Source organism: Arvicola amphibius, chromosome 9, assembly GCF_903992535.2.
Source record: "Arvicola amphibius chromosome 9, mArvAmp1.2, whole genome shotgun sequence".
NCBI lineage: Eukaryota > Metazoa > Chordata > Mammalia > Rodentia > Cricetidae > Arvicola > Arvicola amphibius.
Window position 1 is genome coordinate 38,019,381 of NC_052055.2, and position 27,431 is coordinate 38,046,811.

General features: G+C 48.6%; 1 protein-coding gene across 1 annotated transcript; it reads right to left on the reverse strand.

The window, feature by feature from the left end:
• Positions 1–556: 556 nt before the first annotated feature.
• Gtpbp1 (GTP binding protein 1) lies at positions 557–25,134 on the reverse strand. Its single transcript, XM_038343622.1, has 12 exons — positions 24,925–25,134; positions 21,888–21,999; positions 15,098–15,278; positions 14,211–14,559; positions 9,549–9,672; positions 8,408–8,522; positions 6,257–6,401; positions 5,960–6,142; positions 5,117–5,252; positions 4,457–4,635; positions 2,977–3,177; positions 557–2,094 (listed from the first exon to the last, which is right to left on the reverse strand). The coding sequence occupies exons 1-12, from the start codon at positions 25,114–25,116 to the stop codon at positions 2,002–2,004; spliced, it is 2,010 nt and encodes a 669-aa protein (XP_038199550.1). The 5' UTR covers positions 25,117–25,134; the 3' UTR covers positions 557–2,001.
• Between the last annotated feature and the right edge of the window lie 2,297 nt (positions 25,135–27,431).

The following is a 27,431-nucleotide window of genomic DNA, read 5'->3' on the forward strand; positions in this document are numbered from 1 at the left end:
ACACAGTAGTTCTAGTGACCACCACTGCTTAAAGGGGCATAATTAGGATGAAATGAAGCTCTGCTGTGGCCCACTGCTGTGCCATGTGTCACCATGCTGAAGTCCCATTATTACAAAGGCACCAGCCTGAGCCAGAATTACACAGATGAAAATAGCCAGATTCAGAGGAGTGGGCTCCAGCTGGCTGGGAAAAGCTGTAGGGTGAGCCGGAACTAATCCACTGGCGACGGCTCTTCCCTTTCCTGAGCTCCAGTCTTGTCAGCCTCAGAGATGGCAGCAGTGACCGTCCGTTCAGCTGTGGAGTGAGCAAGCCCACTCATAGCAGCACCACACTGCATTCAGCCTGAACAGAACACCTGCCTCCCTTACTCTCAATGAATCCACACAACCTGGAATGTGGGGTTCAAAGATAGCTAGTGGAGCATTTACACCTGCAGAAGTGGGGCTCCTGGAGGCCCTACTCCCTTAAGCTGCCACCAGGTGCACAAGGCAGGCAGAACCAGTGTCCCCATGGCAGCACCTCTACCTGGAGGGCTGGGTAGGGAACATGACACTGTCAACTTAAAACAAACTTTTATTGTGAATGCTGGTTTGGTCAGTCCATGGCCATGGGGCAGTGGTAACTAGAAACAGTTGGGAGGAAGGGCAGGGAGGAAAGAGCAGTCAGGACCAATCGAAAAAAAGAGAGTTTGGGAGGGGAGGTGGGGCTGAAGAGGGACCCAGCCAGCTGGGTGTGTCCTGGCTGAGAAGGAGCACCCCAGCCTGAGGCCAGGGTGCAGGGCTTGCCCACTCTACCCCAGCAGAAGTGCTTTAGATGGCCTAGAAGAATCTCCACTGCCACCTGCCCTTACACACCCCAGTCAGGGCATCTGAGCTCAGGCTTCTCACCACTGTGATGCCACTGCTGTAGCAGCTATGCTGGGCTGATGTGGGGAAGGAGGGTTTCTAGTCCTGGCTCAACTCAGAGGAGTACCTACCCTCCCCCACCAAAGGAGAGGCTATAAAACAATTCCAGGAAGGCCCGGACTCAGTCTAGTACCCTGTGCTCTGAGGCTCAGTCAGAGGAACAGGAAAAGCCTCCAGTGGGTACAGAAGTCAGAGCAGCCAGGGCCAGCCAGGCAAGCCCAGGATTGTCTCCAAGGGTAAGCCCACTCAGTTCTTTGGATCCATGGCAAGGGTCAAGAGTCGGGGTGGGCAGCCAGGTGGTGGGGGTGCACGCTTTTAATCCCAGCACTTGGGAGGCAGAGGCAGGCGGATCTCTGAGTTCCAGGACAGCCAGAGCTACACAGAGAAACCCTGTCTCAGAAAACAAGTCAGGGTGGGCAGTCCTGTAATGCAGTCACCATGCTCTCGCACATCACAGGTGCCACTGGAGAGCTTTGACCTTACCTGTCTGGAAGCTTAGGAGGGAAAAGGAGAGACAGGGGAAGCCACCATTTTCCATTAAACTCCCCAAATCTTAGATTGGGGGATCCCTGCTCTGGCAGAAGCTACTAAACTAAAGAGGAGCTTCCAGCTAAGAGGGGCAATTGGCCTGGGAAGACAGGTGCCTTGGGCTCCTGAGGTTCCCTAAAGGATCTGAGGATCTCATTGAGACAGATACAGATGGAAGGACAGGTGGCAGCTCTCAAAAGTGAGTGGCCAGCCAGGACTGAAACAGAGACTGACAGGGTCAGCTGCATTCCTGCACACACCCCCTACACACACACACACACACACACACACACGACAGATATATAATAAAAAGAATAGAAATAAGGGCCCAGATGTACAAAAGATGTGTAAGGGAGGAGGCAGTGGGAGATGGTCAGTCCTTGGACATCTAGTCCATCCTCATCTTATAAATTACAATGCCCCCCCTGGAAAATGGGGGTTGTGGCAACAAGGATGCTCTGGCTGTGGGCTGGAGTGGGCGGGTGGCGGTCAAAGATGCTCTGCCCAGCTGGTGAGCAGTAGCCAGAGTAAGGATCCCATGGGTGGTCAAGTGCACCAGGGGAATATTCAGCAGCCGCTGGCAGGAGTCACGCAGGCCCCCTGGGACTTCACCTTGTGGCGCTGGCCCCCTCGTCGCCGGCCCCCACTGCTGGGCTTGGGCTAAAAGAAAGAAAGCAGGCACTTGAGAAATGGTGGTCCTCTAAAGTAGGGCCAGGCAATAACCATGTTGTAGCCCTAACCTAGTCACGAGTTTACATGGGGAAACGGAGTCAACATACATCAGTAACTGGGAGAGGGGTTCAGGAACCACGGAATGGGACGGGGTTACAAGGAGAGGGAAGAGGAGAGAGCTGGGAAGGAGACAGAAGAGAACGAGCACCAGTACTGTGTGACAGGAAGGCTCAGACGCCTACTCCAACAAGGCTAGAGAGAAACAACATAGGGCAGGCATGGGGTGGGGGGATACCAGGCCTCTGTGAGATCAGCAAAGACCCGAAGAACAGGCAGGTGGCACAACGACCCAGCAAAGACCACCTCCCTCATGCTCGGAGAAGGAGCTCTAAGGCAGTGTCTCTCAGGTGTGCTGGATCTCAGGCACACACAACACTAGAAACCAAATATATTCATGTTATCAAAGGGAAGCCTTGGCTGGGTGTGGTGACTTACACCTGTGATCTCAGCACCAGAAAAGCTGAGGAAAGCTGCCTTAAGTTTAAGGCTAGTCTAACATACAGAGTAAATCTCAGGCCAGTCTGTCCTACAGAGTGAGATCCTATCCCCTGCCCCTCACTTTTTTTATTTAAAAAAAAAAACCTTACTTTTTATTTTACATACCAACCCCAGTTCCTCCTCCCTCCCCGAGATCCTGTCTTTAAAAAAAAGAAAGGAAAAAACAAAAACAAAATCAAAATAACAAAAAGGGGAACCTTGACATTTTTCTATTCTTTATTTCATTAAAAACAAATGCCAATCAGGACCACTTAGATTATCAGTCCTGCCCCTCCCAGCACCTTGCTGGAGGCCGTAAGAGGCCCTACTTACCTGTGGCTGGAGACCACTGGATGTAGCAGCCTGTGTAGTTCCTAGAGAGGAAGCTTCCTCTCCAGCTGAGGGGCCCCCTGCTGCTGGCATGCCAGATGGACCTCCTTCTTCTCTTTTGCTCAGGGGACCCTTTTTTGTGGACTGCATTTTAATCTGCTGGGGCTTGGAGTTCATGGGGGAGTTATTGGTCGTCTGGAGGAGCTGTGGAGGCCAAGTGGGTAACATGATGTCAGAGTTGCCTACCCAGCTCTGAGTGAAGCAGATGACAGGAAGGCCACCTCAGGACGCAGAGCAAAGAGGCCTTCCCATTCCCATTCTGAGGCTACGGCCACACAGCACTGGAACAGATGCCTCACTTCCTGCCTCTCCCTGCCTAGAAAGGCTCCAGCCCTTTCTGGGTCCAGCTGCTATTCCCACAGAGAGCTCTCTGAACTTCTGCCACCCTACTCTGAGGTAGGGTAGTGTCTGGACTGCCCAGAGCCTGTTTTGGACCATGCTTTAACTTCAGGCCCCCTGAAGAAACAAAATAAATACCTGTCAGATATCATAAAAGCTACCACCCAGGAGCAAGTGTCTCAGAATCTTCCTTGTCGCCCAAGTTCAATCAATCTCAAACACAGCAGGAAAGAAGGTTGGCTGGGTTTCACAGGACACTACAGCGCGGGCTACAGCCTCTAGCAAACTATCAACAGGACAGGGACACTTCTCAGGAAGAAAAAGCAGCCTGAAGTTCATTCCCGTCTCAGACATGGAAACCACATCTTCTTCTATATGGGCAGGGGTCAAATCCTCTACCAAATGTCCTACCCAAGACCCTGGGTGAGCTCTATAGCAGGCAAAAGGTGGGCTCCAGGAAAACAACCCAAGCATCATAGGACCTTCCAACCATGTCCCCATGATACCCAGCACTCACTCCAAAGGAATCTACCATGCTGTGGGAAACCCTCAGGCAAAGTCCCAAGCATGCCTCAGGACCCAGAGGTAGCACCTCAGGTCAGCCTTGGCTCTCCAGACACTGTCTCCTATGGAGGAGCACCATACCCCAATGCCACTTTCTCTCCTTCAAAATAGCTTCCAAAGCTGGGAGGTGGTAGCGCAGCCTTTAATCCCAGTGCTCAGGAGGCGGAGGCAGGTGGATCTCTGTGAGCTCGAGGCCAGTCTGGTCTACCAGAGCTAGTTCCAGAACAGGCTCCAAAGCTACAGAGAAACCCTGTACGAAACGAAAACAACAAAACAAACAAAACAAAAACAAACAGACAAGTTTCCAAAGCCCAAGACAGGAGGCTTAAGGGACAGCTCCTGGGGATACGTCACTGAAGCCACGCCCAGTACTGGCTCAGCTCTGCCAGGGCAGGGACCACGCCTCTGTCCCAGAATGAAGACAGCTCCTGGGTTCTCAAGAGGAGCTTGTGGTGCTTGTGGTTACTGGACTAGAGCACACTGAAGTTTCCTTGAGCAGGTGAGGTTACCCCAATCATACCTTGGTGATAGTGCCAACAGCCTTGGTACGACCTTCCCGAAACACCAACCGCTGGTCTATGTGCAGGTACTCAGGGGTCTTGATGAAGCGGAAGTGAACAGTAGCCTTGTCTCCTGTGCGTAGACAATCTTTATCCATACTCAAGATGGTAGCTGTCTGCCGGATGCTCCCACAGTGTACTGTCAAGAGAACCAGAGCCAGGGCATGCATGACCTACCCTGTGGCCTCAGGCTGGAGCCGTGTCTCTATGACAGGGCAAGAACTCTGAGAGCCAGATACATCAGTGCAGTCCACTCTCAGATTTGATCCTGCCTCCTTCCGTCTCTCCCCTACCCAGTCCCATGTGGCAGAGCGAGTGCCTCTGTGTGTACATATGCCTTCCCAAAGGGCTCATCTAGCACCCTGATGATGCCACCGGGCACAAACAGCTATGCTCAACACTCTTGGCTGAATAAATCCTGAGGACTGGTTTTGGTCTCAGAGCCTCTGCAGGACTGAACAACTAGTGCTGCTCAGGGGCTGAACTAAGGAATGGCTTGGCTGAACAGGAGAGAGAACTGCCTTGCCTGAAGCTGGAAGCCTTGGGCTTAGATTACCGGAGCTCCCTTGGGAAGGCGCAAGTACAGAATTTCTGAGGCTGGCAGGATCTTGGACACCTACCCATGGCTTGGTAGCGTGGACTAATTGTGGTGGGATGGTGGAGGACGAGAATCTCAGCCTCAAATTCCCAGGAAGCTTGGGGATTCAGGCGTGGAGAAACCATCACCATGCCTTTCCGGATGGATGAGCGCTTTATCTGAAGAGGAAAAGGAGAATACAGGGCTCAAGGACCATGGTGTCCTTCAGGTTTGCCCAGTCCGGTCCCAGAGATGAAAATGTCTCTCTAGGAGTGGGAACCACTCCTACAGCTCTACTCCTCACCACCTAATGCAGATAGCACAAGGCAGCCTCCGTGCTGTGCAGCAAGCTAAACATTGCTACTAGGAAGCAGGGAAGACTGCATGGGAGCTCAGCTTTCCAGCCACTGGATCCTGGAGGGTGAGCCAGGAGCACAGGCGGGTGCAAGAAATCAGTAAACCTGACCATGGAGAAGACAAAGGATAACCCACTTTTCCTAGTAGCTTACAGGAAGGTGGGTAACCCTAGAGCTAGTACTCACCCCAAACCCCAGGAAACGGAAGACTGAATGATGGTAAGAGTATGTGGTGCAGATCCCACCCATCCTAAGCTTAGGAGGGTGGCACTGTGCACAGGAGGGACACTCCTATCCGACTGCACTTTGAACAAGTGACAACTGCTCAGGCTACGAGGGAGGAGCAGAGCTCAGGGGGGAAACAGTCCTGGCTTGGAAAGGTTATGACTCTATGAACCTCAGTCTCCTCCTCTGTGAAAAGGGTCAGTGACCCCCGCCTTGCAATGCAGTCACAAGAACTGAAGACAGCAAAGTGCTTGGCTCAGACTTAGTAGAATTCAAGAAGAGTTTCTGGAATTATCCTTACTCACCTTCTTTAGTGCAAAGGAGGCTGTCTGGCCTCCCCGCACCTCCTTGACAGGCATGCGCTTGCGATGGATTGACTTGACAGCAATAGACAGGAAGTTACCCAAGGGGTCTGGGCCCAGTAGCAGGGTGTCATTCAGCTTGATCAGGCCCCTCAGCGTGGTCCCGGACACCACTGTCCCCACACCCTGCCAAGGAGAAGAACCCAGCCTATTAAGCCTATTCCCACCACAGACTCCTTCGCTGAGGACGGAGCAGGAAGTGTCCACCCACCCTGTACAGCCCCACCCAGAGGCACTCACGGGAACAGAGTAGGTGTCATCTATTTGGAACTCAGCAGGTTCTTCCTCCCTGTAGCTGGTGCGGGGGGACAGGAGATTGAGGAACATCTTGAGCAGGTCGAGGTTCTCCCCTGTGACATTGGAGATCTGGAATATCGGGCACATCCTAAATAGAGGAGAAGAAATAAGGGAGGGGCACTTAGGGAGCTAAGACCTCCTGTCAGGTCACTCTGGCCCTCCTCCTCATTGTCTTACCTCGACAGCAGGAGTTGCATGCTCTCCTGAGTACCTCACAGACTAGGGACTCTAAGGAACTGGAGCATGGCTGTACCCCTGAAATATAGACCCTTGTTGGACAACTGGTAGCACTGAAGACAGCACGAGGCTAGAGAAACAGGCCAAATGCCAGGTTGCTCTGAAGCACAGACCAAGTCAGGGGACGGGTGGCTCCAAGGAAGCCCTGGCTCAGGGCAAAGAAAAGGAACTGTTATCAAAAGATGACTTTTGTACCAAGGAGCTAAAGAGCCTAGCACTGTGCTCAAGTCAACACATAGAATCTAGATGCATTAATATCTGGAGGAAGAGCCTGGTAGAACAAACATCCAATAAACATGTATGCAATGAACAGACTCACTAAATAAATGCCAAACCAGCCTGTGATTAGAGAGCTTTTGAGAAACAGTATAAAGTCAGTGAGTCAGCCTAGAGAAATGGCTCAGAGGTTAAGAGCATTGCCTGCTCTTCCAAAGGTCCTGAGTTCAATTCCCAGCAACCACATGGTGGCTCACAACCATCTGTAATGGAATGGGGTCTGGTGCTCTCTTCTGGCCTATAGGCATACACACAGACAGAATACCGCATACTAAATAAATAAATAAATAATTTTTAAAAAAGGTCAGTGAGTCATAAAAAGACAGCGTTCCGCTGGCCAGGCACAGGCTGGTGCCTTCTATGCTCATGATTTCCACTCCAGCACTCAAGCACCCTCTCTGGGGGAGCATGAGGGCTAATCTTTGTTGCCAGCTTGATTGGATCTAGAAGCAACTAAGAGGCTATTTGTGGGAAGAACAGTCGAGTAAGCAAGCCCCTTCCCAGGGTAGGCAGAGTTGTATCTGTGGAGAAGAACACTGGGAGGCCCCTGGTAACGTTTGGTGAGTGGTCAGTTCAGAGCACTGGGCCAAGATACAAAAAAGTCCAAGAGAAGCCGGGCGGTGGTGGCGCACGCCTTTAATCCCAGCACTCGGGAGGCAGAGGCAGGCGGATCTCTGTGAGTTCGAGACCAGCCTGGTCTACAAGAGCTAGTTCCAGGATAGGCTCCAAAGCTACAGAGAAACCCTGTCTCAAAAAACCAAAAAAAAGTCCAAGAGAGGCTTGGTGAAACATGGAGCATGGTGGTACAAGCTTTTAATTCTAGCACCCTGGAGGCAAAGACAGGCAGATCTCTCTGATTTCTAGGCCAGCCTGGTCTACAAAGTGAGTTCCAGGACAGTCAGGGTTATGTAGAGAGACCTTGTCTCCAAAAACAAACAAAAAAATAAATTAAAAATAAAGAGGTCCAAGGAAGAAGCAGCTCTACCTTCGCCTGCCCACCTTCACTCCTTACAGGTGAGTGCACCTCTGTTATTGCTGCTGTGGCTGCCTGTTTTTACTGGTATCACAGCCCAGTTTCTTTGGCCTTATAACATAGACTAAAGACCAGCAGCTCCAGGGTCCTTGAAGACTTCAGCTCCAGACTGGAACTAATGATGAAACAGCTATGGAGTTCTCAGCCTCTCCATCAAGCAGAGAGCCACTGCTGGACTACTCAGCCTGCACTGCATAAGCCAATCTAATATATCCCCTGTGTGGTATATTCATCACATCGGTTCTGTGCTTCTAGAGAACCCTGACTAATTCAGAAAGTTAATAATATCCCCATTTCCCAGGTAAGGATGAGATGTCCCAGCGGGACTTCAACCTCAGAGAGATCAGTAATTCAGAACGGGAACCGCCTGAACAACCTGTTGACCTAGGAGACTTGTACAAAGACAGACCCTTCTATTTCCTCCAGCCATGTCCAGGAGACCTCATGCGTGACTAGCTGGTTTAGGCCTATGGCTTGCTGGGCCCTGCTGGCAAGGGCACTTGCTTAGAAGCATGTGCTTTCCCACCATTTAGCCTTGCCCCCATTACCTCTCAGAGCTGAAGTTGGAGGCTGTGACAATCACATCATCTTTGCTCTGCACCAAGACAGGGATCTTCCGGCAGCCTGGTGACTTCAGCAGGCGCTGTAGCAGCTTCAGGGTTTCTTAAAGGGTGAAATGGAACAGAATTAGGGGACACAGACTTCTCTCTGGCCAGACTTCCAGGGTATTGTACTCAATACTGATGCAAGCAGGAGACAGACAGACAGACGGACCAGTGTTAAATGTCACAATGCCTGGAGAAGCAAAAAAGGAAGATCAAAGCTGGGTGGGTACATGCTGCTAGTGTACAGAGAGCACACAGATGGGTCTCTTTTCTAAGGCCATGAGTCTGAACACACAGTGCTTTGGGTTCCCAAGGATGATGTTCTTTCCACAATGCTCTTGCTGTCTGGAAGGTCTCATCTCAGGAATATTCTGGGCATTTACAAATCTGCAGGGACCCTTCTTCTTCTTCTTTTTTTTTTTTTTTTTTTTTTTTTTTTTTTTTTTTTTTTTTTTTTGAGGCAGGGTTTCTCTGTAGCTTTGGAGCCTGTCCTGGAACTAGCTCTTGTAGACCAGGCTGGCTTCGAACTCATAGAGATCCACCTGTCTCTGCCTCCTGAGTGCTAGAATTAAAGGTGTGTACCACCACCGTCCAGTGCAGGGATCCTTCTAATGAGGACAGTGCTCCATTCAACTTGCAACACCAAAGAGGAGGTGCAGAGGCCTACTCCCAAGGTCTGTGTGGAAACTCTGGTGGCTAAAGGCCAAAAGATCTCTGCCCAAACTTCTCCATACACATCTGCTTCAATGGTACAGCATAATGCCAGCTGTTGGGGACACTGGAAGAAAATGGCAGACTAGACTGGGGGGAGGGGGGCGGGGGAAGAATGGCAGACGAGACTCAGGGAAAAATGACAGACTAGGGATTTCATAGATCCTATACTTGGAACCAGGAAGAAAAAAAAACAGAAGGAAATTCTGGACTTCTCTTAAATCAAGAACTAAACAGGAGAGGAAGAAGTAGCAGACTCCAGCTGATGGAAGCTGAGGCCAAGGTCTAGCACAGACAAGGATGCAGAAGGGCAGAGCGCCCTGCATCGGCATCAACAACCCCACAGGCTGCTGCAGCTGGAGGCTTCACTTACCTTGAAGGATATTGGCAGGACACATGTCAATCTTGGTGACAACCACAAAGACAGGTACATTGAGTGCCAATGCCAAGCCCAAGTGCTCCTTGGTCATCCCCACGATGCCAGCATTACTGCCCACCTGCCCCAACAGAAAGGAACTGTCAGGACAAGGAGACAGAGACTGCTGCTAGGGAAGTGGGGACTGCAGCCTGCTGGGGAAAGCTGGGCTGGTGAAGTTCACTTAACTGAGCTCTGGAGGAGGGGACTTACACCTGAAAAGCAGGCCCCAGCGACAAAGCCTTCAACCCCAGCCACTCAGAAGCCTGAGCTTGAGGCCTGCCTGGACTACAGAGAACTTTTAGAGCCAGCTTGAAAAACTCAGTGACACCCTGTATGAAAAAAAAAAGTAAACAAAGGACTGGGCTGGGGATGTAACTTCGAGACAGACTCTGCCTAGCACCACCAGACCCAAGGTTCAGTTCTCAGCATTGTAAAAAAATAGACACAACAAACAAAAACTCAAATCAAACCAACAACAAAAAACCAGAGGAATCTTGTAAACAATGGGGCAATTCAAAGAGTCTGGGATGCACAGCCATCCATACTCCCCAAAGTGTGTTCACTTTAACATCTTTGGTCTTCAGTTAACACACCTTTAAAACAGGGCCAGACACATGTACTTTAGAGGGTCATCTGATGTTTGACATCATAATGGACACTTGCTATATGAGCACATAGTATCTCTGGGACTGGAGAAATGACTCAGGGGTTAAGACCACTGGCTGCTCTTCCAGAGGACCTGGTCCAGTTCCCAGTAACTACATGGTGGCTCACAACTGTCCAAACTTCCAGTTCCAAGGGATCCAATGCCCTCTTTTGACTCAAGGATACCACAGACAGTGCAAATACATACATACACACAGGAAAAATGTTCATAAACATAAAATGAAAAATACACTTTTTTAAAAAGTATCTCTGGTAGGAACACAAAAAACTGAAGACACTAGCTGCCTCTGGAACAAAGGAAGAAGGGAAACTTTACTACGTGCTCTCTGCTGTCTTTTAAAAAATATATCCATGCTGGGTGCAGTGGCACACACCTTTAATCCCAGCACTTGGGAGACAGAGGTAGGGATCTCCATGAGTTTGAGGCCAGCCTGGTCTACATAGCAAGTTTCAGGCCAGCAAGGACAACATAGTGGGACAGTCTTAAAAGAAAAAAAATTTTTTAAAAAAAGTCAATTGTGTGTATGTTACTGTGTGTATGGGGAGGGAGTTGTGCCACTGTAGTGTCTGGAGACTGGAGGACAACCTGTGGGAGTTGGCTCTTCCAGGGATCCAATTTAGGTTGTCAGGCTTGGCAACATACACCTTTACCCACTGAGTCATCAAACTGGCCCTCTTCATTTTGTACCACATGAGGGAATGCCTACTAGGATAGAATTAAGAGAGAAACTGCCATCCTGTGCCTGTGTGGAGCTTTGAACACGCTGCAACATCTTCACTGTGCAGTTTTATTTGCTGGCAGCCTCCAGCCCTACTGCTGCCCCCATTTGTCTGCTGCCCCTAGCTGCCCCCATCTGTCTGCTGCCCCTAACTGGCTGCTGCCTGTCTGAGTTACATCTCCAGTCCTCCAGCTATTTCTTCCCATTCTTTTTCAATACAAATGCGGCTCACTTTGTTGTTCCCACACTGAACCTGAGAATGGTCTATTGGTTTCTATATGTTACTTTTTTCCCCCTTGAAAATTCATTACTGTGGAACATTAACAAGATAGTTAATTGTTTTTGTTATTTATTTACTTAAAAAAGAAAAAGATGCCAGGAAATGGTGGCACACATCTTTAATTCTAGCACTTGGAAGGCAAAGGCAGGTGGTTCTCTGAGTTTGAGGCCAGCATGGTCAACAGAACGAGTTCCAGGCCAGCCAGGGCTGTCAGAGAAACCCTGTCTTGAGAAAAAAGAAAAAGGAAAAAAAAAGGCAATAAACTTTAGCCAGGTGGTAGTGGTGCATTCCTTTAATCCCAGTACTCCAGAGGCAGAGGTAGGAGGATCTCTGTGAGTTCGAGGCCAGCCTGGTCTACAGAGCAAGTTCCACAACACATACACACAAAAAAAAAGAAAAAGAAAAACAAAAAAGGGGGGATGTGCCTAGTATATAACTCAGGCTGGCCTCAAAGTCATGATCCTCTTACCTCCACCTCCTGAGGGTTGGGATTCTAGGCAGGCAGAAGTAAAAATACTTAAGGTATTTTTTTCTGTTGTCTATAGAAGTTTAATAAATGGATGATGGCCTAAAAGTCAGACAGGATAATTTTGTTTGGGGTGAAGATTATCCCATCATTGTCCTTCCTCATTACAGTTTTTTTTAAAATGTTCATTTATTTATTATGTATACAATGTTCAGTCCGTGTGTATGCCTGCAGGCCAGAAGAGGGCATCAGACCTCATTACAGAGGGTTGTGAGCCACCATGTGGTTGCTGGGAATTGAACTCAGGACCTTTGGAAGAGCAGGCAATGCTCTTAACCTCTGAGCCATCTCTCCAGCCCTCCTCATTACAGTTTTAACTGAATGAAGAACTTGAGTCTCTAAAGACAAGACATGATAAGAAGGACATGCATTAGGGCTATGGTACAAGAATAGCATGTCTCTCCAGGAGATGCTAACTGATGTGGTTCATACATACTGTATACATGCACTGAAATATTCTGAACTTCATAAGACAATTATTACACGTTAGTTAACACAAACAGAAAAAAAGAAAGAAAAATGTTTATGTTAAGTTAGTTCCCAAACCTTTCATGTTTAAAAAATATATATAGGGTAAGAATTTTTTTTTAATTTTTTAAAAAAATATTATTAGGGGCTTGAGAGATGGTTTAGCAATAAAAAGTACTGGCTGCTCTTCCAGAATACCCAGGTTCTATTCCCAGCATGCACAAAGCAGCTCACATCTGTCTATAATTCTAGACTCTGGGGAATCTCACACCCTCTGTTGTGAAATATTTAACTGGGCAAATATGTATTACATTTGTTTACGCTGCATTTGTTTAATTGTGTAGAGGTGTGATGCTGTTTCACTTTGCCTGCCTAGGGTGGTCTAATAAAAAGCTGACCAGCCAACTGCTAGGAAGTAGAGGGATAGGCAGGACTGTCAGGCAGAGAGAATAAATAGGAGTAATCAAGTAGAAAGAGGAAGATGCCTAGGGCCAGTCAGCCAGCCAGCAAGTAGAACATACAGAAGGAAAGAAAGGTAAAAAGGCCCGAGGCAAAATGTAGATGAAGAGAGAGAGGTTAGGTTATAAGAGCTAGTGGTACAAACACAAGATAAGGCCAAGCACTCATAACTAATATGAAGTCTCCGTGTCACGATTTGGGAGCTGACTGATAGTCCGAGAAAGCCTGCTACAACTCTCTTCTGACCTCTGTGAGCACTGGGCACACATGTGGTCCATAGACATACATGCAGGCAAATCACACAAACACCTAAGATTCAATAAAATTAAATTTTAAAAATTAGTGTGTGTGTGCATGCATCTAACGGTCAAAAGACGTCTAGATGGGGTTAGTTTTCTCCTACCTTTATGTGGGCACTGGGGATCAAACTTAGGTCACAAGGCTTGCTTCCCACTAAGTCGTCTTCCTTACCCCTAAACCCTTCTTAATGGCCACAGGCCCAGTGGCCCATATGAACTTCCACAGAGATGCCTTCTGGTATGGCAGCTTTCCTTAGTCAAGAGAGTCAGTGACAGCCTTTGCAAGGATTCAAAAATAAGAGCAACTACTGCCCAAAGAGTGCAAGCAGAGAGGGATGGGCATCCCTGTAGCACATACTGCTCTTCCCTTCTCCAGTTTGAAGGCTGGCCTGAGAACCTGTTTGTGGGGTAACTTGAGCACGTTTTGTAGCAACAGATGCCTGTGTTTACCACACTTATTAGCATAGGCAGCTGAAGAACCAGGAGGGTGGAGGGGCTTTGGAAGGACTTGAAAACTCACTCACTAAGCACGTGTGCGCACTGCACTCTCTTCCTCCCTCCCTCTCCCCTTGAAGCTATGCGTAAAGTACAGGAAGCTCAGCAGAACACACATGCACACACATGAGCAGAGCTGAGCCCTCTGCCCTTCTCCTTTTTGGTGATGCTACATGATGAGCTGCCCTCTGGAAGCCCTAGGACCAGGAAGGCCTACTTCCCACTGTGCAAGCTACCAGGCGAGAAAAAGGCCAGGCCCCTATAGCTTCCCCAAAAGGGCTGTACAATGGCTGCTACATTTCCCTCCTAGGCACTAAAGACACCACCTAAGGCCCTGCTGATTGCTTGGCTCCAGATGTGAGGTGCTTTTCTTCTTTCTTCTGATCTCAGAGGGTGCCATCTAGGGCTACTCTCTCAAAGTACCCTCAGGCACTAGAGAAAACATTCCTGAAGGCATTAAACCCCTTTGCCTTCCCAAAAATGAAATCTGCGAGTAATATCTTGCTTTATACCAGGAGGTCTCCTCCCTGATCTAAATGCAGGAGAAAGGTTAAGATTCACCTGTGGAGAAGATCACAGAGCTCAGAGGGCTGAGCTCCCCGAGATCCCAACTTGCCATCCTTATTCCAGCTAACAGTCTCAGAAAGACCCTGAACCTTCTCCTAGCACCCCCAGGTCCCCTCCTGAAGGAAGCATCACACTTACCATGAGCATGCAGAAGTCAGGCAAATGGCCAGTCATGCCAAAAACAGTGGTCTTCAGGTACTTCTCGTGGCCAGCCAGGTCGATGAAAGTAATCACCTTAGTGGACTTCTCACAGATCTTTGTCCATTCGAGGCTGCCACCATGGCTGTCGGGCTTGTTCACTACATTGCCTTCACTGTCAAAGCCCAGAATGTCATTGCCCACGCTGCTGGTTCGACCAGATTCAATCTCATGTTTGTGGCGGAATAGTTTTTGGCGGGCAAAGCCACGACCATTGTCCAGTTCCCCATGTGTTAGGACTCCTAGGAGTGTGCTTTTGCCAGCATCCACGTTGCCTACCACTGCCACCCTGTATGGACATGAAACCAGTATGAGAGCTAGTTCCTGGAAAGACTACTCAGCCAGAGCCTGGGTCTCCAAGGGAGGGGTCACCCCAGCCCTGTGGCTCACGATGTCCCAATTCCTGGATGAGCACAGAGGGGGTGGGTGTTCCTGAAGCTGTACCCAAGGAGCACAGAGTTAGTCAGAAGTCTTGGCTCTTTCAATGCCTGTAGTCCTAACCCCACTGCTGGGAAGACCCCCTAAGTTATAAAAGGTACAAAGTATCTCCCTAGCCCCCATTTTCTAGCCTCTCAGGTTGATGATAAACTGAATACAGCCACAGGCTGGCCCCAGAATGCATGGCTGGGTCTCTCCTACACGTTCCAGATGGAATACTGAGGGATGGAACACAGAAACAAAGAGCACACTGCCAAGACCACAAGCCCCATACTCTCCCACCTTGGGAGAAGGGAAATGCAGAGGAGAGACAGTGCTGACTCAGCAAGGACCACAGGCTCCACCACACGCTCTGTGAAGCCCCTCCAAGTGTTCTGTGGCCTCCTCACCTGACCTCCAGGAAGTCATTGTCTCCAACTCGTTTCCTGACTAAGTAATCACGCACACGGCCACCAGCTTCTTGACGCTCACGCAACAGGATGACATCAGCCTCTATCTGTTCTGCCATGCTCTTCACTGTGGCGTAGGAGGCCTCCATGTCAGCTTCACTCAGCCCGTACTCAGTCCCATCTGGAGACAAGAGCCCAGACATCAACAGGAGAGGGGTTCAGACCAAGCAGCCTGCCAATAAGCCAGTCAGTCGACTCTATCTAGACAGACTCCCTCCTGGCACTGCAGAAAAACAGTGGCAACGCAGGCACACACAGAGTTAATGTATAATAGTGCCGCAGCTTCCCCTCCTAGCAAGGCACTGGGTAATTCATTCACAAGCCACTGAGATTCTCCTTGAACTTATGCCAAGCTTCATACTGGGTGCTGGGAATATAAGTGCCCTCAGTGAGCTCACAGCCTCAAGGGAGAGACACAAGAAATTAATTAATGTCAATACGGATCTGAGCACTACCCTGTAGAGATGAAGGAAGAAAACACAAAGTACAGTCTAGGGATGTGGAGGGTAGCTTTGAGGGTGCTGACCCCAAACTGGGTCTTCAGAAGTTGAGTAAAGACATCATAGCAGAGAAGCAAAACCGAAAGCACCGCAGACAGTGACCAGGCAGGGACAAGAAGAGGCACTGTGTGTGGGGGAGCATCAGGGAACAGAGGGAAATGGAAGCTGGTATGACACCAGACAACAGCAAATGTTTTGTACCAGAGCTGGGGGTCAGGCAGGGCAATAACATGGTCATAGCAAGGTAGGCTGGAAGACATTCTAGGCAATAATCAAGAGGCCAGAAGCAGGAGCCAGACAAGGAAGAAATTCCAATGCCCTAGGTAAGCAATGAGGGCAAGAAGAGGGAGGTTGTGGGAGGTGGGTGTCCAGGTTATCTTAAAGACAGTTTGTAACTAGGATGGCTCAGGTACAGTATCTAGCCAACACCTGGAAAAAGAATATGAGCCTAGGATGTGGAGGTGGGCAGGAAAAGGCTGAACAACTAGTTTCCTAGAGTCTACGAACAGCAACGCATCTCTATAGCATGGGGTTCGGTGTCCACACTCCCTCAGCCTCTCTCTCGGTCCCTCCTAACACACCCTGTAGCAGGGTGCTCTCTTCTTTTTCACCACCCAGAAACTTTGCCAGACCAAGCATGTTCTTCTACCTCCACTTCTTCAAGTTCCCTAAAGCAAGCTCACTAACTCCAAGGGAGAACCCCTTCCCTCTTTGTCTCTGCTCACCTGACCTACTAACCGTCTCTTCGATTCTGGAAACCAAGGAACGAGATTAGCCAACCCTTGCTGACACTCATCCCCAGAGCTAAAAGAGCTGCCATCACCAAACATCACCAGTGCCCCCCATCACTGTAACCAGCTACAGCCCTGCCACACCCCCTGAATGCCAGCCTCTGCTAGTCCACCCACCAAAGGCCCCCTTTTTCCTCCAAACTTTCCCCTTAGTTATTGTTCTAAGGTCTCAACTGTCACTGTCAAGACTTTGAAGACAGGCCAGGCCTTTAATCCCAGCACTTGGGAGGCAGAGGCAGGTAGATCTCTGTGAGTTAGAGGCCAGCCTGGTCTACAAGAGCTAGTTACATAGTTACAGGACAGACAAAGCTGTTACACAGAGAAACCCTGTCTCAAAAAAAAAAAAAAAAAAGGCCTTAAAGATATTCTTGTCTAGCACTGGCCACCTCGCCAAGCTCCACATGGGATCCAGTGTCCTACATGAAAACTCCTACCTAGAAGTCTGATATTCAGACCCACTCACCCTGTAAGCAGCAGCACACAAATGGTCAGAATCAATAAAGCACTGGACACTCCCTGTAACCCTACAATACAGGCAGTACTTTCGCCTTTTAATAGTGAAGTAAATAACTTGACAATTCCAGCACTCAAGAGGATGAGGCAGGAGGATCATAAATGTAAAGCTCCTCTCAAAAAGAAAAAAAGGGGGAAGGAAGAACATGGTAAACAGAAACCAGATACTTGAGAACTAGGGGGCTGCAGAGGGGTCAGTGTAAACTGGAGTCTTTTGATTCCAAATGTAGATGTTTTTCCTTCCCTGCTGTCCCTCTCACTGTCTGGCTGCTCCCTCTCTTGTTGTCCCTGTTCTAATAAAGACAATACTTTGCTTCTAGTCACCTAAGCATGACCCTTCATCAGCCCAGTCCTGCTGATTCCAGTTCTTTATGGTGCTCTTTTGCTGCCTGATTTGGGACCATTTTCTACTGAATAACTGGTCTCAGTGAATCTAGTCTGTGTGTCTTGCCCCTGCAACACCCCTGACAGTCCACCTAGCACAGTCCCCATACATTTAAACTCCCAAAGAAACCATGGTTCTAACATTGCCACTTTCACATCAAAATCTCTGAATGACTTTCCAGAACCAACAGTATTCCTTTCTGCTCCAAGTCTTTTAAGTGACGCCGTCCCCTCCCCTAGTCTTAGCTCAACCCTTACTTCTCACCCCAGACAGCCAATCAGCATGTACCCTCTTGGCAAGATCCTCTAGGTTCTGCTCTGAGGCCTTCTTTACAGCATCTGCCACACCCTGACCTTGTGCACGTGCTCCCCTGACTACACAGAAATCTTTTGTTTTTTTCTAGACAGTAGCTACGGAGCCTGTCCTGGAACTTGCTCTGTAGACCAGGCTGGCTTCGAACTCATAGAGGTCTACCTGTCTCCTCCTGAGTGCTGGAATTAAAGGCGTATGCCACCACTGCTCAGCTACACAGAACACCTTGAGGATGAGGACCATATCTTAGCTATTTTGCGGTGAATAGCTTTTCTACCTTAAGTCCTCAGACGTTTGGAAAGTGTAAAACAACTGAATCAAGGGAGAGCAACGGGGCAGAGGGTTCTAAATGAACCACTGAATGAGCTTTGGTCCCTTGAGTTGGGGATGGATGGCTGTCGTCCTTACTAGACAGACTATCTACCTCCCTTGCTGGTTTTTAATAGGGCCAGAACCAATGTAACCTTCACCATCAGAACATTCAGGTGGGCACATTACCCTTGTCTAAATGTACCACCTTCATCGTGTTGGGAGGAGAAAAGCCAGTGTCCAGTTACTAAAGACCATACCAGATCTCATCAGATTCTGTACTGCCAGCTCACTTTCCTTCCCACAAACATTCCACTACTCAAGGTGCTATGGCAGCTTCCCAGGCTTTGGGGACACAAGTCTCAGCTCTTGGGCATGGCATTCAAGGACCATAAAAGGACCCTGCCTACCTGTCCAGACCCCCCCTACCTCACATTCTCCTCTCCTCACTGAAGTATATCTGGCCCTCCAAATGCGCATCTCCAATGTCTCTGTGCCTCTGTGCATGCGGTTTCCTCTGCCCACCACCACCACTCACAGATGAGCAGTTCCTCTGTGTGGCTGTTTCTGACTCCTACAAATACAACACAGTGTCCCCTGCTGTGCCATCTGTCACTCCCCTCATCGCTATGGTGATTAGGCTGACCTGGCTGGCTAGGCAGGTATTCCCTCCCTCTCTCAATGTTCCATTTGCTCAGTTGAAGATGATGACCTTCCTTTACAGAGAATCTTTCTTCAGGGATGAGTGTATGACACAACTGTGTTCCCTGCTGGGAACCCTCCAAATGAGCACTCAAGTCACGGCTTAGTATTAAGAAACTTTTGAGGTTCTTTTTGCAAAGCAATCCCATAATAAATCAACTACAACCTAGGACCCTGAAAACCTGCTACTACTAACACTAACATTTCTATGCCAAATGCACTCTCTGAGCTCATGGAATGCGCCCGGACACTATGAGATGGTGTATTAGTACTCTATTTTCTTACTACTGATTTATTCTTAAGATTTTATTGATTTATTGATTTATTTTTGGTTTTTCAAGACAGGGTTTCTCTTGTACTCCTGGCTGTCCTGAAACTTGCTCTGTAGACCAGTCAGGCCTCGAACTCAGAGATTCACCTGCCTCTGCTGGATTAAAGGTGTACACCACCACTGCTTGGCTGAAAGATTTTATTTTTAATTATATGTATATATGTGGGAATGTGCACCTGAGTGTAGATGTTCAAAGAGGTCAGAATATGGTGTCAGATCCCCAGGAGTTGGAGTTATACATGGCTATGAGCTTCCTAACATGCATGAGAACCAAACCCAATTCCTGTGAAGAGCAGTACACACTCTCCAGCCCGATATTAACCTGCATTCTAAGACAAGAAAACAAGACATAAGTAAACGTGGACTTTCCAGGCTCCAGACCCCAAATTACTAAACAATCACTGACTTGCTTTCTAAAATATCAAGCTTAAATGAAGAACACACAGGTATAAAAAAGTGTCCCTCTGGATGATATACAAGGTTTTAATGTATTTATTCACATAACACTTCTCTGAGGGACAGGCGGTGGTGGTGCACACCTTTAATCCCAGTATTTGGGAAGCAGAGGCAGGTGGATCTCTGTGAGTTGGAGGCCAGCCTGGTCTACAGAGTGAGTTCCAGGACAGCTAGGGCTACACAGAGTAACCCTGTCTCAAAACAAAACAAAACAAAAAACCCAAACACAAAAAATAATTTCTCTGAGGCAGGTCTCCATGTCTGCATTCTCTATGCTACAGGGGCAGGCTTTGGACCCAGGAGAAGCTAGAGAGGAAGCTGACCTCTGGGAGCCTTGCAATTGATTCAGCATTGTCTGATGTTCAACTTGTTTAACCAGTTCAGATGGCTTCTGCTTCCAAAGAATCCAGCAGACGGAGTCACCAAGATGATGTGTGGCTACTGCTGGGTGTGTGGGAGATGGGCAAATGAGTATTACATCTTACCTTCCAAAGGAGAGTTAATTAGTTGTGAGTTGCTGAGCTATGGCAAAATTTAGACTGCATTAAAGCAGGAGAAAAAAGGGGAGTCTGAGTCTATGGGAAAGGCCAAGACAGGAGGATAAAATCCAAAGCCGGCCTGGATCACAAAGCAAGATCCCATTAAAGTAAATAAATAAACAGAGTCCAGATCATTAAAGACTAGTACTACCCCTTGTCAAAACTGACCTTTTTGTGGTTTCCTACAAAGTAGGAAGTGACCTATAAATGGTTTGTCTTAAGGCAGGACAGAGACATACTCGGTGAACTCGCACAAGGAATCAATGATTTATCACCAAGCAGAATGGCCTTTTCTGAACCCGCTGCCTAGCAGCACTTGGCAACACTGACGGACTCCCTCCCTTCCTTGACAGGTGACCTCTAAGTCTGCCTATCTCTCTGACCAGGTCTTCTCTCAGGCGATAGGCACCACAGCTGAGGGGTGGCAGGAGTGGAAAGGACCAGGGAGATAGGGGAGCCGTTTCAAAGGCGGGCATGATGGGATTTAGAGACCTAGTCGTTGTCCCTAGTTGTCATCTTCAGGCATTTTCAAACATTGTTTTGTTTATGTGCCATCTTTTCTCCTTGTGGGCAAGGACCAGCTTTATTCTGTTTTGTTTGACTTTCTATTGCTGGTAACAGAGCACAGGGCCTTGAACATTCTAGGTGAGCATTCTACTGCTAAGCTACAAGCCCATCCTTGGGTAACAAATTTTAAGTATCCAAAAGAGCTTTGAAAAGTATCAAGATCTAGAAGATCTTTAACATATGTATCAAGTAGCTGAAGAACAATTCTTTTTCCAGTACTGAGGATTCAGCCAGGCCTTGCATAAGTCAGGCAATAAAGCACTGCCCCTGAGCTACATCCCTGGACTTTTTTATATTTTTTATTTTGAGACAGTGTCTTAGGATGGTTTGGAATTGGCCATCCTCCTGCCTCAATCTCCTGAGTGCTAGAATCACAGGTGAGCACTCCCAGGCCTGGTAGAAGGCCTGTGAGAGCTCCTGAACTCAGACTCTGACTGCCAAAGAACTATTATGTGCCTGTCTCAAGTCCACTGAGAAAGAAAACTGCCCCTAATGATGCACACAGGCCCAGCCTGGGCTCCTTGCAAGTGATCCTCAATAATTTCGGCTTTCATTTCAGCAAAGACAATGTCGCAGTGAAGATGAAGGTAGTGAGCTGGCCATGGCACTAAGGGTAGAAACAAGGAATGACTGGAGGGGGGAGCGGACAAAACCAATTCCATGATCTCATCTGGGGCTCTGACGTGGGGTCTGCCTTTCTCTAAAACTGCAGACTCTACTACGATGAGTAGGTAGGTTGGAGGACAATAACCAGACTGGTCACATGGCTACAAGCCTGCCGAGATCGAGAAGGGGCCAGGAGGGACCTCTGTTATCACAACTATCCACACTGAGTGGTCAGCGTGGTCTGGGCCAAAGCATCTTGATGGAAGAAGAGAGAAATCCTGAGTGTCTACTTCTTGGTGGCTTCAAGAAGAACCACAGAGATTATCAGCTAAGCAGGAAACAGAACGTAATGGGATCCACAAACAGGGCCTATAGGGAAAGACCTAAATTACCCAAAGCAGGGTTAATTCTAGACCTAGCTAGGACTTGCTGGCTTACTTTGGACGAGGTTTCCTTGCCTAAAGTTCCAATTCCCTGTACGTAAATAAGAAGTCCTGAGGTGGAGAGGAAGCATCTGTAGGGCCCCCTAGACAAGGAACCTTGACCCCAAACTTGTCTTGACCACTAAGGTAAGAGTTAACATTCAGTTGCTTGTCCCCCTCCAGACAGTTCTGCAGGTACTACAGAGTTGCACAGGAGACATGGAAGTCAAAAAGGTGGCGGCGGGGAAATGTGCTCTAATAATTGTTTAAAATAAAGGAAAGGAAAACTATGCTCACCTGATCCCTGCCCAATGACATATATGGTCTCTCCGCATCCCTCGTCCATCCTCTCCCACATCTGCCGAAGTAGGCTGTCATACTGCTCTGATGTAGGGCTCACTAGAACCAGCTAGAAGAGAAACCAACAGCCTTAAGACCACACTCACTAGAGAATGCCACAGCCAAAGCTGATCAAAGCCTGACCAGAGACCCTGGGCAAACCTCAGAGCACTCTAATTCAACACAGCTGTGCAGCCCCCACATGCGCTTTCTGCCTCTCCTGAAACAGCTTTATACGACCCAGATGATATATTAAAATGAGTTATGTCTGCACCACAACCCACAGGAGGAGCGGTGTGCAAAGCCTGCCTCCAGCTGCTTCACAAGGGGGTTGTCCCAAACAGGGGAGAACCCAGCCTGACAGAGTGGAAAAGCTGCAGAGCAGTGCTTTGCACCTCCGCACCATCTTCTGCCTACAGTGCACCGGGAGTTCAAGAACAGACTGCTCACTTATAGCTACGCCCTCCACCCACAATAACAAAAGGATTCTGTTCTACCTTGTCTAAGCTATCTTGATTAGTACAGTGAAAACTGCCTGCAAAAGGCCATCTTTGTCAACAACTTCTATGGCCACTAAGGTTAGTATTATTAGGACTATGGGCTGTGTAAATGCCGTCAATAACAAAGTATCAACCACTTATTTGGGGAGGTCTTTGCCATCAGGCATGCCACTCCTATGTGACCTTGGACAAAGAACTTAACCTCTCTAAGCCTCAATTTCCTAGTCTATAGAATAACATAAAGCATTTGAGCTGGCTCCTGTCTGTGATACCAGCATTGGGGTAGCGGAGGCAAGGAAATTGCTAAGAGTTTGACAGCCTGGGCTATAGAATGAGATCCTGTTTCAAAATGAAACAAAAACAAAAGCTCCTAGGCCAAGCTCAATTAACACTCAGTACAAAGTTATCTTCACCCAATCATTTCTATAAAAACTGTATGTATCTCGCCACCATTAATCATTAAATGTTTTTCTTGCTGGAAGTTCTCATAGCTTTAGCTACCCACATTTTTTAACAATAGTGAGGTATAAAATCTAGAGTCTACTCTTTCCAGGGCTTAAATCTATTCAATCCACCCCTTCTTTCCTCCACGATCAGCTTTTCTTTCACACACACACACACACACACACACACACACACACACACACACACACACTTGCAATTTCCAAGTTCCAAGGACTTCCCAGCTACGTGATGAAGTAACAGTTCCTTACTCATGGCAATTAAATAAAATAGTAACGAAGGTACCACCCTCTCACAACTCTGTCCCAACTCCCCCACTGTGTTTCCGGGCTTCTTCAGTTCCCTGACCATGTAATGTACTGCCATCCAGCCAGCCCACTTCTAACATGCCTATTTAACTCATCGCAACCCGGATGCTGCCAGGGTTACACTGTCTCCTACATTTTGGAGGTCTTCTTGAGTTTGGCCATCCTCATTATGGTATTAGAGGAACTAGACAGGACTACCATGACAAAAAGAAGCTAGCTGGCTTCCAAGTGCTCAGCAGAGACTAGATGGAGAAAGAATAGTTGGGAATCATTTACTTAGGTTGCAGGGAAAGGTTCTTTCCAGTTTTATGTAGCTGTGCCACCATGAGATGTCACAAACATTTTCAGAGCTCCATAAAATCTCCCATCCAAGTAGTAACCAGACCAGACCCTGCTTAGCTTCCTAGATGGGAAGAGACTCGTTCAGCATAGTATGGCCACAGACATCAAAGGGCCATAAAAATCTCTCTTATAATTATCTTACAAAGGGCAAGAGGTGGGGTTGGTCTATCTTTCATCAGCAGCTTTTTAATCCCCATAGGGAATTATCATCTATCTAGTCCAAATACTTCCTGAGTCTCTGATATGGATCTGGTACTATAATGGGTGTCTTAACATACACTTCTAATTTTTGCAATACAGCCATAGTTTCTTTATGGAATAACTGGAGAATTGAGAGGTTAAGATACTTTCCCAAGGTCACAAAACCTCTTTAATGGCAAGAGTTGGAAGGGAAACCCAGCCAGCCTTCCCAGTCTCTCCAAGTGGGCATTAGTGTCTTTAGTGACGCTAAACACTTTCTAAACACCAGTTACTTCTTAGACTAACATTTTTATTTTTCACGAAGCCAAGTAGATGGTGAGATCTAATTTCTGCCTACCGTCTCAACAACTCAGAAGGCACTATTTAACACCCCTTCCTTACCCTATGACTACTAAGAGATGGCTCAACTCCTGGGTAGCAAGACTGTGTGGGTCATGCCCACTGCACATCTAGTTTTTAAATTTTATTACATGGGGGTGGAAGCGTGCCACGCGTTCGTGTGGACATCAGAGGATAACCTGTGGGAGTCAGTTTTTTAAGTAGGTAGGTCCAGGGGATCAAATTGAGGTTGTCAAACTCAGGAGACAAGCGCCTTTACTAGCTGAGCCATCTCGTTACTCCCATCTTTTTAAACTGTTTGGGTGGACACGGAAAGTGGACACTCCTCGGACATCATTCTCGCCGACGGAGCAACTACTTTCTGTTTCCTTTCCAGGGACCAGGAAGAGAAGCAGCTGCCACCCTACATCCACCTCGGAAAGGCTACCTGTCTTCGCGAGCAACCCGCCCCCTGCCCAAGCCACCTTGACCCTCGGTCGTCCCGGACGCTCCAGAAAGAGAAAACCCAGTGTCTCGGGGACCCCTCCTGAGGAGGGCGGGGTGGCCCACATAGGGACAGGGATGCAGAGCGCGCGGCCGGTGTTGAGAGCCCAGTTCCACGTGGCGGAGCCAAGGGGCAGCGATCGAGGCGGGAGCGGAGAGCGCGGGAGGCCGTGGACACTGCCCGATGCCGAGAGTGGGCCCGGGCCCCGCACGTCCGGGAGCGCGGCAGGTGGGCGGGCTGCGTCTTTCCCGCGTACCAGTGAGCCGCGCCACTGGATGGCCGGCTGCCCGCCGTCGCCTCGGTGACCGTCCGACCCGCTCGGGTACCCCTGGCCCCACCGCCGCCACCTCCGGGCCTACCTTGCTGGTGAGGTCCAGCTCCGGCTCGCCGTTGAGCGCCTCGCCGTCCTCGCTGCAGTCCGAGTCGAAGCCGCCGTGGAGTCGTGCCGCAGCCGCCGCGGCCCGGGCCGCTCCCGGAGAGCTGGGCTCGGGGGCGAACATCGAGGCCGGCACCGGCGACTCCACCGGGGAGCGACTCCGCTCCGCCGCCATCTTTAAGAACTTAGGCTAATTCGCAGCCGGCCGCCCGCCCTCCCTCCCTGCCTTATTTAACTAATTTATGCCTGGCCCCGCCCTCCTCGTTGGAATAATTTATGCTCAGCTTCTCCCGCCTCGCGAGGGTGACACGTATCTCCAGCGGAGACACAGGCGACTCGGTATCTCAGCCACCAATCGCTGCAGTCGTCTCAAGTGTCTTAATGAATAATTAATGAAGCCCAAACCCCAACAACAAATGTCGGAGACGTCGGGAGCCGTGATCCCACCTCGGGAGGGGCCAACACGGCGTGCACGCTACCTGCCTGGAGTCCTCTCGCCAACGGGAACAAAGCAGAGGTTTGACTGACTTGACACCAATCCAATGAAAAGAGAGACTTATGCTTTTCCCCGCCTCCGTACCGCCCCTCCACTTTCCAGAGGTGGGGCCAGTTTCCAAATCACACTGCAAAACAGTCCCGCCTGGAGCCTCAGGATGATGGACAAGAGAGGGACCCAATCTTGTGCTCCCTAGGTCCTGCACATCTGGCCACTGCTCACCCAAATAGTAAACTGCTTAATGAACCTGGCACTCCAAATGACTTAACAGTCGCTGGAATACGATGTCCGGCGTGCTGGCAAGCTTAAAGCAAATTTTATAGTAGAATCGATGCTATTTATTCCAAAGTTGTAATACTATAACAGCCAGACCAAGGCAATTAATTAAACACTGACCTTCGGGAGCGCCATTCATTGACTCCTCAGAGATCTACTAAGTGAACAAAAAGGAGAAGATGGCAGCCCAAATACCAGCGTAAAACACCTCACCACATTTGTGGTTACAGCTGAGCCAACGGTCTAGGATCTGTGAAGGTAGTTTCCTATGGATTATTTTTTCAGTGACGTCGCTTGTGGAAAGTCCCAGTCCAAAACGCTGTCCGTGTCCCTAAAATTCCTGTTTTGAATGTCTGAAAAACCTAGACTTTGTCAGGTGAGTTTTGGTTTTTACCAAGGTCTTACAATGCTGTCTGGCCCTATCCACTCTTCCTAGATAGTAGATAAAAAATAGCAGCCAGCTGAGAAAGTGCAGAAGATTTAGGGTTCAGACCACAAGGTATAGTGAGCAAGAGAAAGGGTTTAAAATAGCCATTAACTAAATTCGGGGAGCCTGATACAGCAGAATCTTATCATTTTCAACCAAGTACCACCAAGCCTCTGTACTGACGCTGCTGGAAACGTGGTCTAAGGTTTGTTGTTGGTGGTTGAGATTTATTATTTTTATTTTGTGGGTATGAGTGTTTGCTTGCAGGTATGTCTATGCACAACCTATGTGCAGTGCCTGTGGAGTCCAGATGGGGGCGCTAGAATCCTTTGAGACTAGAGTTATATGGTTGATAGCCTCGGTTTGGGTGCTGGGAATTGAACCTAGGTCTTCTGGAAAAGCAATCAGTGCTCTTAACCTTTGAGCCCCTTTTTTTGTTGTTGTTGGTGGTGGTTTGGGGGGGTTGGGCTTTTTGTTTGTTTGTTTGTTTGTTTTTTGTTTTTCGAGACAGGGTTTCTCTGTAGTTTGGAGCATGTCCTGGAACTAGCTCTTGTAGACCAGGCTAGCCTCGAACTCACAGAGATCTGCCTGCCTCTGCCTCCCAAGTGCTGGGATTAAAGGTGTGCGCCACCACTGCCTGGTGCCCTTATTGTTTTTGAAAGAATCTCAAGCAATCCAGACTGGTCTTAAAGATCATTATGTCGAGGAAGATGTCCATGAACCCCCGATTTTCCTATTTCCATCTTGCAGGTGTGGGAAAGCAGGTGCGCCCCTGCAGCAGTGCTGGAGATGGAACCCCACAGCTCAGTAGGCGAGCACTCCACTAACTGAACTACATCTCCTGCCTGATAAGTTATTTTGATGCCCCCCCCTTTTTCCTGGGTAAATTGCTCGTTACTCAACCTATATACTCTTTTATCTGATCCCACAGTGTAGTTAAAACATTAAAATTCTGGCCGGGCGGCGGTGGCGCGCGCCTTTAATCCCAGCACTCGGGAGGCAGAGGCAGGCGGATCTCTGTGAGTTCGAGACCAGCCTGGTCTACAAGAGCTAGTTCCAGGACAAGCTCCAAAGCTACAGAGAAACCCTGTCTCGAAAAACCAAAAAAAAAAAAAAAATTAAAATTCTGTTGGGCAGTGGTGGTGCTTGCCTTTAATCTCAGCACTCGAGAGTCAGAGGCATATGGATCTGAGTTGGAGGCCAGCCTGGTGTACAGAGTGAGTTCCAGGGTAGTCAAGGCTACACAGAGAAACCCAAATAATCCAAAACTCCAGATAAACTCCAAAAAAAA